Source organism: Lygodium microphyllum, chromosome 8, assembly GCF_053477565.2.
Source record: "Lygodium microphyllum isolate KBCC chromosome 8, Lygodium_microphyllum_v1.1.10, whole genome shotgun sequence".
Lineage (NCBI taxonomy): Eukaryota > Viridiplantae > Streptophyta > Polypodiopsida > Schizaeales > Lygodiaceae > Lygodium > Lygodium microphyllum.
In genome coordinates, this window is record NC_141142.1 from 107109370 (window position 1) to 107129096 (window position 19727).

Here is a 19727-nt window from a genome sequence, read left to right on the forward strand (position 1 = left end):
AACAAATAGGAGGAGGCCGGAGCTCTCGCTCAAAGATGAAACGATGCTAACAATTCGTTGAGTGAAGTGGGTCTTCGCCGAATTGGGAAATTGTGAGCTGACGTTCATCAGAAATATAAAAAGAAAATATGGGTAGCATTGTAAATTTGTAATAAATGTATCAAGCGAAAGAGTGGGATAGTAGTACATACTACAGAATATGTGGGTAGTATTGTAAATTTGTATTTGTAATTGTAATAAATGTATCCAGAGAGACAGTAGGACAGTAGTCCATCCATCTGTCAATTATTTTAACAAAATCTAACATTACGAAAGAGGAGTAGCAAATTGCAATACTAAATAAGTAGCCTAGTACCAGAGCTATTAATATGGGCCTGATGTCTCTGTCAATCGAGACGAATAATTAGTCGGAACCGAGATATTGGAAGCGGATATAGTCAAACATGTACTGTGGATTTGATCTTCAAATATAAAGGAGATAGAACATACTCAAGGAGGAAAATCGAAGAGCAGAGCAGAGTAGTTGCAGATCTATGAAGACGACACGTGGTGACGTGGGTCTCTCGCAATTGCGTAGAAGCTCTACACGTATGAAGTGGATTTTATCAGAAATATGTCAATGTAAATGAAAGTCTGTGTTTAAAACACCCAAAAAACATAAAAGAAATTAATCTATCCAGACTCCGGGAGGTAGGACGTAGCAGGGGTAGCAGTAAATCTATGGAAAGCCGCAAGAGGGTTTTTGAGAGTCTCTCTCAATTACGAGAAATCACTGAGAACACATGCTGGTCTTCTCTCTCAATGTCCGACTCCTGAGCTGATTGTGTGATCAACAACTGAGACAGGTCTTTAAAGAGGTAATAGCCGGGGTAGTAAATGTATGGAGACCACAAAAGGTCTCTGAGTCTCTCTCATTTATAGAGAAATACTGCCGACTGGGCTTTCCTCAGCTTCTGATTCCTGAGCTGGTTTTGTGATCAATAATTGGGACAGGTCTCTAAAGACGACGAAGAAAATGCAAGTGCTCAGAGCTTAAGTGTAGATCCTTTGGGTTTTCCTGGTTCGGATATTCAAGCCACATTGTGCGAAGGCTTGCTTGGGTCCTGCCCTGCTTCATCCATATCAAAATGGAGGATCCACTCATCGACAATCCCACCAGTAATAAACAGGAGATCTCTCAGAGCTCATCCCTCCTGTCCAGTGTTCTCCATATACCCTCTGGATCCTTCGTCTCAGGTGATAGATATCACAAGGCTGCCGCCCTTATTGATCTGGTAATGCTGCACAGTTCCCACATGTACATGGCCTCCATTGAAAATCATGAATTTTGGTCTATTTTTCATACGCCAATTTATAGAGAGAGAGAGAGAGAGAGAGAGAGATGTGGCTGGGTAAACTCCCATATAATAGGAGGACTGCACCAACCTTTGCATTGAAGTGGACTAAACCTGAACGAATGCTTTGGACAAAAGTATCATATGGCTGGGTAAACTCCCATATAGTGGAAGGACTGCGCCAACTTCTGCCTTCACAAGCAGGACTGAACTAAAGGCCAAATGAACCAATGTTTGTCACCCAAAACCTACATGTGATGCACAATAAGTGGCTGCCTTGTGCACTTTTGAAGATTCAAAGAAGTTACCCCCAGACTAGGTTGCATGAAGCTGCTGTATGAAGGTCAAAGCCTTCAGCCGCTGCCCCTCCTTTGTAGTCCTTAACCTTGCCCAAATGTGTTAGATAACGTGTTGCTGCAGAAATGGCGCCCTAGATGGTTCCATAGTTGCATTTGCATTTGCCACACCATAACAAGGTTTACATTACTGGTCACTGCATTGCATTCCAATTTGCCTTGCAGGACCTCCCAACTGACCAAACATACAAGTTTGCATACCTGGCTACATCCCAATGTTATGATACATGCCATTATGTGTTTTTTGCTCCAATGCCTTGCAAAGATTCGCTTGAAAACTTTGCACAGGTGGTCAAAAACAAACTTCATTATTATGTATTCAAACATTGCTAGGTGTACTTTAGCCATAGCCTTGAATAACGAACCACCCCCAAAGCCATGAGAGTGCGTAGCAGAAAAGAACAAGAACATGGAGTGAGAAGAGAAGACGGTGACAATGGGAACATAGTGGAATTGAAAGAACAAAACTAATTGAAACTAAAGGTACAAGTTTGGACTCCACCAGCCCCTACATGCAACAAAGAGTCCTAGTGAGGGTGCTAGACGAAGATAGGAGTATGATGACAAGAAAGAAAAAGGAGGGCTGGTTGAATGAATAGAATTGACATAGTGGAATGGGGGCTGCCATAAATAGGAGGTATGAAAGTTGGTGTCACAAGGATGTGGATTTTTGACTTAATGCTCATTGGACACTTAAGTTGGGATCCTTAAGTTGTGCACATGTGAGGTTAAGTTAAACGTGTAACACAGTGACAGATAATCCCAGCTTTGGTAATAGGGAGACATTGGTAGAAGTTGTGGTGGATGGGTGCTAGTGGGTGCCGAAGTTGAGGACATTGAATTTCCCATTGGAAATGACTCGTGGTGTCATGGGGGTTAGAGATTTAATTGAAAGTCGAGGTTGGGCATTTTTTAATGTTATTTTAATGACAACAGTGCGAAAAGGGCTATGTTGCTTGAATTCACATGTGGAGGTCTCGAACAAAATGGAATTTTGCCAAATTTCAAGTTTGGGGTGCATGCAAGTGTATCTTCCATGTTGGGCTCTTTTTCTCCAATTCTGGCTATTTGGGGCAGATCTCAGGGTGGAGAATTGTGTGATGGGCTGAGAGAGAGCAGCTGAACCATTAGGGACAGCAAAAAGACCTGATATATAGCACATTTTGGGATTGGAACAGCTGGGGGATTGCTGTGCAAGCATCTCTCTCATGGAAAAGTTGGAGGATTTTCTCTAATGGACTGCTTATCTTTTTCTCTTTCAGCAGATTTGAGTTTTCTGAGCCCTAAAGCACTGTTATGACTCTAAATTTTTGTAGAAATTAGGATTCCATAATTGTCTCAAGAAGCATGGCTTTAAATATCAGCAATGTACGTAAGGATTTGATGGACATTTGAGAGAGAACAATAGATCTGAAGAAGATTGCGCATTTACAATCAAAGTGGCTTGCATGCAAGAGGAGAAGACCCAATTTGTGCTTGGATGTGTTTGTAATCAAGGGGCAATTTCAGGATAATTGCTACTGGTCATTAATTGGAGCTGAATTTGCAGAATTTTCTCTCTTCTACCTCTTCTTTCTCAATTGATCTTAATGCATGTGCCATCTGGTAAAGAAAATCAAAGATTTGAGCCTGAGATGTGAACTTAATTGTGTTATGGTTGCAAGTTTTCTGATCTCAATGTGTAGCTAGCAAGGATTAGGGTTTGCATGGTGGCATTGGAATGTGTGCATGCGTGCCTTAGCGATTCAGGAAGGTTGTTAATGTAAATTCAGCTAGTGGATGGCAAAATAGGTGAAGATTCTGGATCTATAGGAGTGCTGATTTGCATGCAAAAATACAGGGGCAATTTATGGCTTGATGTTGTTGTTTATTTGGGACTTATATGCAAGTACTTCGGACTCAATTTGGGGTTTGATACGGCTAGTTGTTGGAGACTTGCATGCATGTGTTTAAGTCCCAATTTGTACCTAGTTGCACATTGGGTTAAGGGGCAAATTAAACTTGGTGGTTGTTGGTCACAAAGGACAGCTTATTATTCCAAATGTTTTTGGAGAATTGGCTTGATCAATTCTTAGTTGTACAATAGGTCTTTTGGAATTGTAATGTAAAAAGAAATACTGCAAGGAGCACCAATGTTTTGGGGCCACTCATGTTAATTTTCTTGAGAGCATTGTAGCCTGAAGTGTCGTAGAGCTGAATATTTCAGTTTTCATTTATTTTGTGAATTTATTGCTTGCTGAAACTCGTTGTAAAGCAGTGTATTTTAGGGTTCCACCACCTTTTTGCCAAGAGATAAGCTGGTTTTAGGTAGCCAATTGGCAAATCACTGCAGAAATTTTGGGGCTTTTCACATTGGTGATGTATTTTTGAGTCGTTTTGAGACTGGATAGTGAAATTTGCGTGGGATTTTTTAGAGTTTTGTATGCTTCAAATGTTGAAAAAGGGCAGCTTCTCTTGGTACATGTATTGTTGAATACTCATTATGCAGTGAAACAGTGTTAAATACAGCATTTGGGTCATTGCATTTGGAAATTTTGGTGATGTATTACTAAAGTGGGAGCTATCCTTAATGCAAATGTATTAGATTTGATTCGTGCATATGCTGTAATCAGTACTTGAGACTGAAATTTGTAGCTAAACATCTGCTTCTTGGACACCCTGGAAGTACAAGAGTGTGTACTTGCTGTTACAATTCAACAACCTTGCTATTGGCTGAAAGCATTCAGCCCTTTATTGCAGTTGTGTATTGCTGAGGATGGCTGGTAGTGCATCTACATCTGACACAAAAAATCTGTTTGAGATTCGTAAATTCAACAGCAATGCTTTTGATCTTTGGAAAGATCGTATGCAGGGTATACTCTTTCTAAAGGATTGTGATGATGGTTTAGAAGAACATAAGCCTGTTGCTTTGTCAGATGAGGGTTGGGCTAAAATGAATAAAAAGGCCATTACTTACACTAAAATGGCCGTCACAGATGATATCTTGGTTGATATAAAGGGGCTTGATATCGCCTATGTAGTTTCGGAGAAACTCAAGGCTACTTACGAGAATACAACTCCTGTCAATCAGGTATATCTCATGTGGAAGTTGGTCAACTTGAAGCTTGATGAGTCCAAACTTGCCTCAGAGCATTTGAATGCTTTCATTGGCATTTTGAGTCAGTTACAGGATGCAGGTTTGCTAGCTTTTGATCCTAAATTGAGGGCTATCTTCTTGCTCATGACCTTGCTCGATTCATGGGAAGCATTGGTTGTGTCATTGAGCAATAACCCCAACTTGACATTTGATGGTGTGCGTGGTTCTATTCTGAATGAAGAGATTAGACGCAAGGCAAGTGGGGAAAACAGTGGATCAGCCTATAATGTAAGAGGAAGAACTGAAAAAAGATATAATGTTGCAAATAAAAACAAAAATCCCAGCAAGAGCAAGGAAAAATAGCAAGACGTAACTTGCTATCAATGTGTTCGCAAAGGGCATAAAAAGCCCGATTGCAGGTACTTTAAAAAGGAGCAAGAATGTAAGAAGCAGGCTAATGCAAAAGGCAAAAAGAATGACAAGGATGACAGCTCTATCCCTAAAGAGAGAGAAAAAGCAAATGTGGTATCTAGTGTTGTTATTGAGGAAATAGAAGATGATAAAGATGTTGATTTACTGGTTGCATTTTCAGATCCGCTTGCTATGACAGTGGAAGACATGTATATCACTAAAACAGATGTGATAGATGCTTTGTTGTCAGCTCATGATGGTTTGTCATAATCGTGGATTCTTGACAGCGGTGCTTCTTTTCATGTAACTCCATCTCTGGAGTGTTTTTTTACTTATGCAGAAGGTAACCTTGGAAAAGTCTACCTTGGCAACAATCGTGCATATGATATTGAAGGGATGGGCACCATACACCTGGCTCTAGAAAATTGTCAGGAATTGATTCTTCATGATGTTAGGTATGTTCCTAGCATCAAGAAGAGCTCGCTTTCTGTTGGGCAGCTAGACAACAAAGGTTACTTCACTACTTTTGGTGGTGGTATGTGGAAAATACAGAAAGGATCTATGCTAGTCACTAGAGTTGGTAAAAAGGGGACTCTGTATTATCTCTACTGCAAGGCACTTCCTGGAAAGTTTATTGCAGTTGCTGAAGTACAGTCACACATGGAGTTATGGCACAAGCGTCTTGGACATATGAGCCAAAAGGGTTTGCAAGCACTCTCTTCACTTGGAAGAGTTGATGTGAAAAGCTCAAAGCTTGACTTTTGTGATGATTGTGTTTTTGGTAAACATGTAAAGAGTCCATACTCTCATGGAGCCTCTAGGAAGGCATGTATCTTGGATTTTCGATGTTTGCACCATGCCAATAAAAACTCATAGTGGTTTCTGTTATTTTGTGTCTTTCATTGATGACCATTCTAGGAAGCTATGGGTCTACTTGCTTAAGTAGAAAAGTGAGGCATTGGATGCTTTTAAAAGGTTTTATGCATTGGTTAATACTCAAAAAGGCTTAAAGTTAAAATGCATAAGAAGAGATAATGGGGGAGAGTATGTGTCTAAAGAATTCAATAAGTTTTGTGATGACAATGGGATTAAACGAGAGCTTATAGCTCCTTACAATCCATCATCTAATGGTGTGGCTGAGCAAATGAATCGCACGTTATGTGAGAAGATTCGGTGCATGCTGTCCACTGCTAATCTCTCCTAATCGTTTTGGGAAGAGGCACTTAAAACCGTGGTGCATATTTGCAACCGATCTTCACATCGTGCACTTGAAAGTGGCATTCTTGAAGAGGTTTGGTCTGGCAAACCTGCTTTATATGACCACTTAAGAGTCTTTGGCTGCGAATGCTATGTACATGTACCTGTTGATAGCAGAACCAAACTTGACATGAAATCTCATAGAGGCATCTTCATGGGTTATGGAGATGAAGGTGAAATGGGCTATCGAGTTTGGGTTCTAAGCATAAAAAAGGTGCTACGCAGCCGGGATGTGATATTTAATGAGTCAAAGCTGCTGAAAAATGTCACATCTAATGACTCAAACACAAAGAAAGTTAAATTTCAACATGATCAGTTACTTGAGCAGCCATCAGCCACTGAAAATTCAGCTCATTTTGATGTTGATTATGACAATTAGCATATCATTATTGAGCTAGCAGCAAGGGGATGTTGAACATCAGCTTGAGCACCAAAATTAGCATGCTGAAAATGAATTACAGCAGCCTGAAATTGTATTATAGCAACCTGAACATGCAGTTCAACAGCCAAACAATGAGGTCATTGACATTCCCTTGGATGTGGATCCATTACCTGATAACATAGATCATTGGGTAAGGTCTACACGTGTCAGAAGACCTATAGAAAGATTTGATTTTCTTTGGACTGCATTTTGCTCATAGATGAAGGTGAGCCTCTTACGTATAAAGAGGCTTTATCATGTGAGTTAAAGAAAAAGTAGGAGCTAGCTATACAGGAAGAAATGAAGTCATTGTATTAGAATGACTTCATCATGTGAGTTAAAGAAAAAGAGGCTTTATCATGTGAGTTAAAGAAAAAGTGGGAGCTAGCTATGCAGGAAGAAATTAAGTCATTGTATTAGAATGATACTTGGGATTTGGTTATATTGCCCAAAGATAGGAAAGCCATTCCTAACAAATGGGTCTATAAAATCAAATGTGTGGATGGCAAGCCCAAATACAAAGCAAGACTTGTGGCTAAGGACTATACACAAAAGGAGGGCATTGATTTTCAAGAAGTGTTTTTTCCTGTTGTCGAAATGACCACTCTTCGAGTGTTATTTGCCATTGTAGCATCTATGGATCTTAAACTTGATCAAATAGATGTTAGAATTGCATTTCTGCATGGTGATCTGGAAGAAGAGCTGTACATGAAACAGCCCGAAGGCTTTGTTATACATGGAAAGGAGCATTTGATATGTAAGCTTAAGAGAAGCTTGTATGGTTTGAAACAAGCTCCTAGACAATGGTATAAAAAGTTTGATGCCTTCATGCTCTCACATGGATTTAAAAGTAGTGCAGATTACTGCTTATATATTAAGAAGAATGATGATAGAAGCCTTATTATACTTGTGCTTTATGTGGATGATATGCTTATTGTTGGTAAGCATAAAAGCCAGATTAATGCATTGAAAAGGTAGCTGAATTTTGCCTTTTTTATGAAGGATTTGGGTGCAGCTGAACATATTTTGGGCATGCGTGTAATACGAGATAGAGAGCAACAACTCTTATTTCTCTCACAAGAAAAGTACATTAGCAAAGTACTTGATCGTTTTCTATTGGCTGATGCTAAGCCTCTTGTGGTACCTTTTCCTCCTTATCTTAAGCTTAGCAAAGCAGACTGCCCAAAAGATGATAAGGCAGCCAGTACTATGAAAAGTGTTCCTTATGCTTCAGCTTGTGGTTCCCTCATGTATGCTATGGTTGCCACTAGACTTGACATTGCTTATGCAGTGGGAGTTGTAAGTAGGTTCATGTCAAATCCTAGCAAAGCACATTGGGAGGCAGTGCAATGTATCTTACGGTACCTTAAGGGCACACAAAGAAAATATATTTGCTATAGCAAGGGTACGTTAGATCTGCAGGGGTATTGTGATGCAGACATGGCAGGTGACTTGGATACTCGCAAGTCTACTAGCAAGTATATCTTTACCTTATCGGGTGGGGCGGTTTCTTGGTGCTCTAGATTGCAAAAAATAGTAGCACTCTCTACCACTGAGGCTGAATATATTTCAGCCCACTGAAGCTTCAAAAGAAGAAGTTTGGCTTGGTCATTTGGTCAAGGATTTTGGGCTGCCCACCAAAACATCTGTACTTAGATTTGATAGTTAGAGCGTTGTATGCCTGGCTAAAAATGCCATGTTTCATGCACGTACCAAACATATTGATGTTCGGTATCATTTTATCAGACAGGTTCTGGATGATGGTCTAGTCACCCTGACTAAGATCAAATCACAAGATAACCCTGCAGATGCTCTCACTAAAAGTCTTGCAAAGGCTCAACATGAGCATTGTATTAGACTTGTGGGAGTTGGTTAAAGGTTCGCTTAGGACCTTTAAGTGGGAGGTTGTTGGGTGTAAAGGCCCTTTACGCGCTCTCTCGTGTATATATTACTTCATACACGTGAACTCACCCTAGTGGGTGTAAGTGTACCGTACCCTAAGTATTAATACATTCTTTTATTCTTTGTGTGTACCACAATGGTACACACCTATCCGTCGACTTACTCTCACTCTATCATTGTCAAACACTGTTCAGTTCTGAGTCATTGAGCTCCTCGATTAATGTGCCTGCTCTCAGCGCTCTTTCTCTATCTGCTTCCGTTTCAACTCTACACCTTGAATGTCCACAAGCTCGCCTGCTTAGAGGAGAAGGTGATGTCCCAGCAATGGAACCATGAAACTAGCGTTTGACAACCCAGAGGGCAGTGTACCCTACTTATGCACATTCAAATTACAGCAAAGCAATAAATTTTAGCACCTTAAAAAACTCTCACAGTGGGAGCTAGAATGCTTGTGGTCAAGAAGACGATACTAATTGGCCCCAAGCTTGGTGCTGTTTTTGGTATTTCTTTGTATTACACAAGGATTCTCAAAATTGGGATTTGCTGAAATTTCCAAGTGATCTGAACTTGTTTGTGGGAGCTAGAATGCTCCTGTCCAAGAAGATGATCCTGGTTGGTTCCAAGCTTGTTGCTTCTTCTGGTATTTATTTAAATTACACAAAGATTCTCCAAATTGGGAGACAAATTTGCTATGATTTGAACTTGCTTCTTCAATAATTCAGTTAAGGGTGCCACACTCAAGGGATAATCCTTGATAAAAATACAGTACTATTCCGTTAGCCCTAGAAACCCTCAGAATGCCCTCATTGTTTGAGGTGGTGAATATTCTAGGACGTCTTTGATTTTAGCTGGATCAATTGCAACCCCATCTTCTGAGGCCATATAGCCTAATACTCAAATTTCTTTTGGAAGAAGTTGGATTGTTATTCTTGGCATAGAGCTTATATTTTGGGAGTGTATCTAACATTACCTGTAGAAGCTTTATGTGCTCCTCATGATTATATTGTACGCCAATAGAAGCTTAATATGATGCCATAATTGATCTACCAATGTGCATTGACCTTGGCAATGTCATAATTCGAGGCAAACAAATTTTGGACCCATTGAAGGTCCATTTTTAGACTTTAGCCCACTAAACCTAAAAATGGTAGAAATGATTTTTTCCCAATATTACGGATCAGTCTCATATAGGGCATCTAGGTTTGACCTCTTGAACCATTTCATTGTTTTTGAGGTTTCTCATGACAAAATTGTCCCAAAATCAGTTTCTTTGTGAGACAGAAGTGCCTAGTAAGTGCTCCACTATTGAGAATGTTGAGAGCTAAAAGAGTTTGTTTGCCCTGTGGTAGCTGGATAATCTACCTTTCCATTGTAGTTGGATAGCGTGCCTTGCATACTTCTTGGGCTCCTTGGTGCAATGCCTATTAGATTCATAGCGGAAGACGGAACAGACGAATAGAAAATAGGAACATTGAAAAGCAAGACAAAGGTGATGAAGAACTCAGACTGATGGTGAAGGCTGAATACAAGAGTCTTGCACGCGCTACAATGTGTAACCACAATGAGGGCTCTAGAATGTGGGAAACTAAAAGTGGGAGATAGAATAAAGTCGTGGAGACTGATGGATTGTGGATCAACCAATAAACTAGCTATAAATGGACACACAACCTAAAAAGCCTAGAAAAATGTAAAGGGAACAAAAACATGGGTGGGCTCCTAGCTCCTAATGTCCCTCGTTGACTCAATTAGGGCTTCTCAACCAAGGCATGACCACGATTGCTAACACCCCCTCTTTGATCCTAGGTGTGCCTGAACTCCCAAGAAGCACAAATGAGGAAAAAGCAAAGGAAATGGAAGAGCCTTCGTAAGGATGCCTATCACATTGTCCATTGTAGGACAATACTCCATTTCCATCTCTTGATCCAAGATCCGCTCTTGAATAGTAGTAGTGGACCTCAATGTGCTTCATGCAAGCATGAACACAAAGTTCCTGATTATGGCAGATCGCTCTGAGTGCACAACAAATAACAAAGTTATGGCTCAAAGAGGCTGCCAAGGAAGATGGGACAACCACTGAGTTAGATGCTATGGTAGTTTGATTGTTCTCTCAATGCACATTTATCTCTGTGTATTTGGGTAGTGAGCTTTTATATTTGTCTTCTTGTATTTTTTCTCACAAAGCTTCTTGTCTTCTCTGGTTTTATAGTTATTTGGCCCCTTGAAGAACTTTCAATACTAATTTTTTTGTCTTGTCAATCTTTCTACTAACCATACTGCATTATGTTATGCTCAACCTTTGTTGTTTTTCTCTTGAGACACTTTGATTTATTTTATGATCAGTGTATAGTGTAATGCTGTGTATGTTACATATTCTCAATGTTCAACACCATTTTGTGGCTCTAGTTAGGTTTCTTAGGTTATCTGGAAAAAGGCTCCCCTTAGAAGTTTGGATTTTGCTATCTTTTGCAGGCTGAGGATGACGTTGGCTTATCAGCAGAAGTACTTGAATTGCCGAATTTTGAACAAGCAGTGCGTTTATATTTTATTGACATGAGGTTGAGCATCCTTTGGTCCTTAAATCTCACGGTTTTGATCCTTCTAAATTTTTTTGAGGTATGTATATATGCTGCTTTCCTTAAGTCGATTATCAAAAATGTTCATACGGAAGAAAATATGTGATATGCGTGGTCATTAATGCTACTCAAGATGCATTCTAGATGATTAAAATTTTAAATTTATTTATCTCCTATTGAGAAACTAAAATTATAGGCCTCAATTCACACAACATTATCATGCATTTGGGCCTAATTTAACTCCACAAAATGGCCCCAAAAAAGAATTATTTATGAAAAAGTCATTGTATCTTGGCAGTAGGAAAAATGCACAAACCACCTCAGGAAAAATGCACAAACCCCCCCCCCCCCCCCCCCCCCCCCATATAAGGACATGTTGTGGGCATCCATATCTATACTTCATTCTCACATTGTGCCAGCCCTCCATCACTCTCATCATCATCACGTTCATTGTTACCCTTTGTCACCGGCTGCTATCCCTCTCTCCTTGGGTTGTTGCCCACCCCTTGGAGCTGCCACTCTGTCCTGAGAGCTGCTTCCAGCCTCTGCTGCTGCCACCCCTGCTGCTGGTGGCACCATCTCATTCTCCTCTACTGCTGCCAGCCTACAAGTGGTGCCATCCAGCTGTCAGCTCTCCCAGGCAGCTGCATTGTAATGTAGGGCTACCACTAGGTCACTCTTGTAGTCCCTATTCCTTTCTCTCTCCTTCTAGGTGGCTGTGTTGTACACTCTAGAGCTGTTGCCCTCCTGCATTTTGTGCATCCTCCAGCACTTGACAGCAGTTGTCTTCATCCTTACCTTTGACAGTTTGTCGCCAGGCAATACATTGCTGTTTTGATATCCAGCCAGCTTCCTTGGTGTCTTCAGCCCTCTACATCAGATATCTACTTTGGCATTGGTGGTTTTCTGCACTCGGGATCCATTCACAGAGGATGACTTTTCGCCGGCACTCTCCCTTGGCTTGCTCCCATGAGAGACCATGGCTGTTGGACAGCCTTGGCTCCTTGTGCATGCATCATCTATACGTCTTCCTTTCATCAATTTCACTACTGCATTCATTCATTCATTAAATTCTTCTTCTCCTTTTGCGTTTTGCATTCTTGATTGAGTTCACTATATGCTAGTTGTGTTCATACACTCTTAGCGTTTTCTTTGCAAACCCTAGCATATCTGCACGTGGTGTTAGAGATGGTGTTCTTATAAAGAGTATCTTGCATGGCTATCATGAAAACCTTGGTTTGCCTTAGCCACTCATAGTAACTAACTCGTAAAATCTTAGATACTTTCGTATTGGGAGGCTATAGGATCTGGTTAGACCTCTTCTTCATTGGAGACCTTGAGGAAGCATTATTCTCACTAAGGAGGAAAATACATTATCTCCCTCTTCTTCAAGTCTATTAGATGTTGAGTAGATGATGGATGTGGAGTTCACAGAATACTCCCGGAGAGGGTGGACCAAAGTACACTCCTCAATCTTCTCTCTATACTCTTGCAGACATGATGGTAGGAGGTGCACATGAATCCCGACATTTAGCTAGCAAGGATGGTAACCTCTTAGTTTAGGAAAGACATGCTAGTTTTGAGATGGTTAGTGATCCGTCATCTTTGTCTTGGCCAAGCCCGGTTTTATTGGGTATTTCATTCACGCCTCACTTACGCCTACGCTCACATGGGAGTGTCGGTGATCGGTAGGACACTGGGGCACTTTTTACTCTCGGTAGGAGAGGTTTTTTCCCCAAACTTATGGTATTATTTCGTATGTGCTTATGACACACACTTACGGGCACTTACCGTGTTTAGGTGTGAACACCCCCCTACAACCCTAAGGTTTAAGGGTTGTACCTTGTACTTTTAGTTTACACTCTTTCAATCTATAGCATTGGGTGTCGTGCTTCACTCTCTACAATCTATTTTTTTCTGTGCTGAGCTTCGATCCTGCCGTCCTCTCTCACAGGTTTCGGGTTTGTATAATGCACTCGATTTATATGAGCCAAAACCCCTCTTTATTGCTCCTTTTGTTATGTAGGAAACAATTGTAAGTTAGTCCAAAGTATAAGAGCGGTTCCAGTATGTAAATGCAAAAAAAGGACCTGTATAAGTGAAAGCATGCATATAGGTCCACTTGCTACTTTACCCTTTGTTTCATTTGAGCATGTTATTGGTGCTACTCATTCACAAATCCCTTCTACCCCTCCTCATCAAATGCACATTTAGGTTCTTTTTCTCATGCTTTTAGCAGCTTATAATCACACTGCACTTATAATCACACTATACTGTTGCATTTTCCTCTTTAGGTCCTATCTCATCTTTGTCTAACATTGTAGGTTTAGGATCTTGTGTCTCAAGTCCAGGCTCTTTTGTGTTCCCCCATACTAATTTAGATCTGTCTTCCCTAGGTATTCAACCTCTTTAGGTTTAACCCTTTCTCCTTAGGTGAATGCTATTCTGCACCCTGATTTTACGTTGTTGGAAATGTCAACTATGCACACCATGCCTTCCATCTATCCTCAATTAAGTACACTTGTCTACCTTAGTGGGATTGTTTTGGGTATCCCTCTTTTGTCCCCTAGGACTTTACATTGGGCCACTTACACACAAGGATCTTCATCTCATGGTGCATATATCTACACTTCTTGGGCCATTGTGATGTAGGGGTACCCATCTCGTGCTTTTAGTGCCCCCATCCCCCCTCCTAGGGATAAGTTCAAAGGTCTTTGGGACCTAGTTGTTGATCTAGAGGCTATGCCTGATCCTTGACTTGCCAACACTGATCTTGTCCATCAATGAAAGGCTCACAATGCCACACTGAATGTCAAGTTAATGTAAGGGTACTATCCGAGTTTCATTCACACCTACAATACTTTCCTGCAGTGTTTGATTGATGGAGTCGTTTGATCGACTGCTGTGTGACAAGAGATCAAACCCGACATCAATCTCGATCATGAGCTCCGAGAGTTCTCCATTAAGGAAGGGGATGGTCTGAAAGTCAAGATGGCTGAATATATATACATTTGCTTACCAAGTGTCCATCATTGGATTACTCAAGTCACATGAAGATCCGGTCACATTATTCTTAAACAAGCTTCCACCTATCTATTTTCATTTTATGCAGCAAATTATTTTGTTCCTACGATTGCCAACTTTCTATGAGTTTGAATGCCAGCTGTCGTGTTACATGTGGCTTCATGAACAAGCTCACAAAATGATTGCTTCTTTGAGGGTGCTCTAGTGTCCAATTCAATAAACAGAAAACCTGGAGGTGGCAAGAACTCATAAAAGTGAAAGGCAAGTCCTAAAAAGGGTGACATTCAAAGAGAACCAAAGACAGTGGACCAATTTGGTGGAACATCTCTAAAAAGAATATATATTGCATTCATTGACAGCAGAGATCATGTGGATGAGGAGTGTCGTTCCAAGTGTAAAGAAGTGCTAGGGCACACAAAGAGAAACACAAAAAGTAGACAACAGTGGAACAAAATTTGTAGAATGCTAATAGATAATGAATGAATGTATATGATACAACGGGTGACTCAAATCTCAGTGCCTTGAGGCTTGGGGATGAAGTGAGCTGAGAATAGTGTTGTAGATGCTGAGAATAGCTTCAAGAGTGTGTCGTACTCATTATGGATCCCAAAATACAACAGCAGCAGGCCATGGAGGCTGATTATGATGTGGGCAGGCCGCAGCAATAGAGGGAGTGAAATACAATCCCATGAATAAGCCAAGATGTCATTGATGTCTCCACGCAGCAAAATGCAGGTATCATGCGAAAAAACAGCAGCTCCACGTGTGGCAGACGATGGCCATTGAGCGATTCAGCTGGCAGCCTGTCGTATGCATAAAATTCAGCCTGATCTGGTGAGAATGCAAGTACAGTGAGTAGAAGGTGTAGCTTTTTGATGATGGCGATGGGATGGCTGGCAGCAGAATGATGGTTTCTAGTCAATGGTGATATCCTCGAGGCAAGGCAGCAGTCAATGGATGTTGGCAGCAACTGAAAAGTAGGGTGGCAGCAGCTCTGAATGGGGTATGGGCAGCAATGGAGATGATTGATGGTTGTATACTGAAGGTTTGATGATAAATGATTCGGGATTGATGAGGATGCTCACGACATGCTCTATTTGTAGAGGTTTTTTGGGCATTTGTCTTATTGTTAAAAATTTAAAGCCCTTATTAGTTTTGGTAATTGGCATTTAATTGCTTTTTGGTGTTGTTTTAAGGAGAATAAATTAAGCACTATTGCACAATAATTTTTTATTAGTGCATACCTTAATTTTAGTACCTCAACACCCCCTCTCAACCTCAAAAAGGTCCCAAGATGGAGCAAGAGCTATTTCTAAACTCTCTTTTGTACCCAAGAGGTCCCACCCCAAAAACCAAGGCATTGGACCAAGGGTTTCTCGACGTGTTACCTAAGGAGTCAAGTACCTGCCATGATTGGAGAGGCAATGTATATCTTCTTTTGAGTTGCCCAATTTATTGGGTCTTAGATTTTGTTTGTTCTTCTTTTCATGTCAATATATGAACAACAACATATTACATAGGTATCTCCTATAAAAACAACCATTGCGAGGATGTATTTCAGTAGTGAAATATAGGAAAAGGAACATGGTGAGGTCGATGACAGCAAGATGTTGTAGAATTACCACTGTTTGTTTTTGAGTTTTGAGTTTTGCGTTTAGGGTTTGAGTTTTGCTTTCTGTGTCTGTGTTTGTCTCGTTGTGCTTCTGTCGTGGATACACTCTATGTTTCCTCAATGCAAATCCTAGCAGTGCCTCCACATTCTTCTTTACATGGTATCAGAGCTGGTGCTCTTATAAAGAGTATCCTGTGGATATTGTAGAGTGCTAGTCTTTGCACAAGGCACACAATACAACTCGTAACCGAATCATAATGTCATAGATTCCTTCTTCTCGTGACCCCATGATGTCTTATCAAGCTTCTCCATCACTAGAGGCCCTAAGGAGGCATTATGGACTCAGTGAGGAAGATGATACTCCATATTCACCCTCACCATCACCCTCTATGTTTACACCCATGCTAGATATTCTAGATTTCATTAACCTCACAGAGGAGGAGTTTGAGGAGTACCTACGCAACAAGTATGGACCGGAAGACATCGCTTCTTCCAGTTTTGCTACTCCTTGCGGACCGGTTGGTGAGGCTGGCCACCTTTTTGATCATGGAGGAAATACGACATTTGGGATGATTGGCGATCCATCTTCATCATCTTTGCCAAGCCCTGTGTCAGGTTCGTACAACCCTTTTGAGTCGTTCGAATCAAAACCCTCTCCTATTTTGCCTTTTGGTGTGTAGGATCTGGATGGTCACACTGTGGGACTTTGTTATAGGCATCCCCTAACACAGTTTCCTCTACCTTTCCTCATGTAGGTACATCTTTTCCTATTGGGACAGCTGTGATGGGCATCCCCCTTACTACCCTCAGCTACACACATCCCATGACCTCTCAGATGCAGGGATTTCCTTTCTCTACCTATGGTGCATCGTCACACTTTCCATGGGTCACTCCTATGCAGGGATTTCCATCCTCTGCTCCACGTGTCCCTATCCCTCCACCATGGGGTCCTCATGCGGCCGTAATGTCCAACCTTCCAACAAGTAACTAGAGTTAGGCTAACTTACTCTAGTCCCTAGTTGTCAAAATAACATGTATGCTCTGATACCATATCAAAATATGTGACGGTGCAGAGAGATAGTGGGGTTTGCGGGGAGAAACACAAAGTGTGTACAACAAACACTAAGAGAGAAGAGAAACTCAGAAACACAAGAAGAACATAGTGATGATGCACTGAATCATGCTATGAGAAGAAAAGCTGACATAGCGGAGCTGAAGCTCAAAAGATATCTGCAGTGTCCTGTTTGAATCAGGCAGTAGCACCTGTGGAAAATCTACACAGTGAGGGGAGCAAAATGCAATCCTCTGGGCAATGGGCTATCAAAGTAATCACTAGAAGGTGAAAGACAACTGTCAAGGGAGCACACCGCAGTTCTCTGATGCCGTCGGAGATGTGGAAGATGATCACCATCTGTCAAGGAAGCGAACTGCAGTCCTCTGATGCCTAGGAGTAACTTGGGCAACAAAACACAAATCCCAGAGTGTCGGAGTTTTCAAAGGAGAGTAGCCCAAATACTGGCGCCAGGTAGATAATGATGATGCCAGATGATAGAGGCTGAGCGAAGCTACAAAAATGCAGGTCCTAGCCTAGCAACCTTTGTGACAAAGGAGTGAGGCCAAGTGATGGAGCAAGAGCCAAGCTGCAAATGTGAAGAAGGGTGTGGAGGTATTGCTAGGGTTTGCACTGAGAAAACATAGAGTATACGACCACGACAGAAGCACAACAAGACAAACACAGACACAGAAAGCAAAACTCAGACCCTAAATGCAAAACTCAAAACTCAAACACAAACAAAAGAAGGGATAGAAAGAACACAACTCTGAAGTGAATGAATGTTGTAAATGAACGTAAGAGTATACAATGTGCCCAAGGGGAGAGTAGTGTGTCGTAGAGTGACGTCCACCTTCTTACTTCGGCTCACTCACTATCATTTTCTCTGGTTTCTCTCTTCTACATAGCTAGTGCATTTTCTCACATTTGTTATCAGAGAAGCTCCCATGCGGGTTCCGTTCAGCCATCACTAGCCAGTGCAGCTCCGCTTGAGGTCTTGCTGCCACCAGCCTCCTCGTGCTCTATGCGAGGAAGAGAATAGGTGTTGAAGATTGAGCTGTTGTCTATATAGCTGCCAACACCACCCGTCTGTGCTCCCTTGAGCCGGACATTTACTAGCTCAGCCAAGAAGCAACTAGGCAAGTGCTGCCTAGTAGCGCTCAGGCCACCGTCATAGGTCTCAGCCACTTGCGTAGGTCTTCAAGTTCACAGACGTGTTTTTTCAGCTTCTATTGCTCCCCAACAGCCACCCAGCTCAACCCAGCTCACCTAACATCTTCTAAAATAGTCGGCTACCATCTAATACCCGCATTTGGTTGTTAGGACGCTTGGCCCAGTGCTGTCTTTGGATTTTCTCCTCTAGTTGGTTGCCTAGGATTCGCCTCAATAGTAGTCATCATTTTGGAGAAATTTTAGCATCTTCTTCACGATAGCTTTTGAGGACCATGTTTTGTTCCCTCTACTATTGTTCTTCATCATTTGGTGTTTTCTATGACCGCACTACTGTTTGATTAGCTTGGACAGTGCACATCTCCAAGCTCTGATTGGTATCATTGACTTAACTTTGCTTACCTTAGTACCGGTCCTAGAGATGCAAAACCTTGCAGCTCTCACTTCATTGTATCAACATTCAACATGATTTATTGAGCATGATTCATTACTCCATTCTTCTTTTGTGTTTTTGAGTTCTTTGTCACAATGTTTGTTGTATGCACTTAGTGTTTGTAAGTGAAGGTGAATAAAGGGTTACGGGAAGTGCTTCTCCAGATTTTTCTTTATTCCACTACGTCATTAGGAAGATACCATTATCTTTTTCTCCCTTGCATGCTCCCTTTACAAGTTTGATATATTGGTGCTATGGCTTCTCTTCCAAAGGTGGAAGCACGAACCACTAGGTACACCTACTGTGGTAAGAATGCTCATTCGAGCAAAGACAGCAGTCACCCACCTTTGCTCCCTATGCTACTAGAATACCATCCCTAGGAACTCCTTGTGCCACCTCATTGTTCTAGGTGAGAGAGCTCGTTTTGCATTGGCTATTGAAGTTCTATGCTCAAGGCAATACGCTGCATATGACATGCACTAACCCCTTGTGATCAAAAGGAGGCTCCAAGACCTCATGAGGCGATAAGCCCTCTTTGAGACCAATGCAACAAGGTATAGCAGTTTCCCCCTCCTACTTTTAGGTTTGGTGGCTTCCATGAGCCTCAGCTTTGCAATTTGATCCATCAAGAAACAATGGTTGTTCACCACCACCTTCAGCTTCATAGTCCGCTCCGTCAAGAGAGAGGCTATTGTCCAACACTAGTGGCTCCATTGCAGTTGCACATTCCTATGTGTATGACTCCAGGGACATTGAGTCCAATGAGGGCATCGAGGAGATCATTTGTGATACCCTTCCCTCTGTTTTTGCATGGATCCATGCAATCCCTTCCTCCCATCCCTTATCTAGTTAGTTTTGGGAGGACACCTCTAGGTTCTGTCTAGCCATTGTTCCATTGCAGCCTCAAGTGGATTCTTTGGCACTATTGGTGGTCATTCTTTCTTTTGTCAGACACATCGGAGGTTGTGATTCATGATCTTTCAGATTTTCTCTCTCTTTTAGAGGGGGACTTAAAGGGGACTTGAGAGAGGGATCTTGTTCCTTTAGGTTTAGAGGGGGTCACTCTTCAGCCTTGGCCTACTTCTCTACTATTTAGGACATGGTCAC

General features: G+C 41.5%; 1 protein-coding gene across 2 annotated transcripts in view; it reads left to right on the plus strand.

Moving 5' to 3' along the window:
• Positions 1-256: 256 nt before the first annotated feature.
• Positions 257-19727, plus strand: part of TPC1 (two-pore channel 1) — a 208311-nt gene continuing 188840 nt past the window's right edge. Inside the window, exons 1-4 of one of the 2 annotated variants that reach the window (XM_087683337.1) lie at positions 258-588; positions 681-857; positions 994-1274; positions 11227-11370. In XM_087683337.1, the coding sequence (XP_087539463.1) occupies positions 1128-1274; positions 11227-11370 (291 nt within the window). In that variant the 5' untranslated portion in view covers positions 258-588; positions 681-857; positions 994-1127. Of the gene's footprint in view, positions 589-680; positions 858-993; positions 1275-11226; positions 11371-19727 lie in introns of both variants that reach the window. The other variant, XM_087683338.1, reaches the window with a different exon arrangement.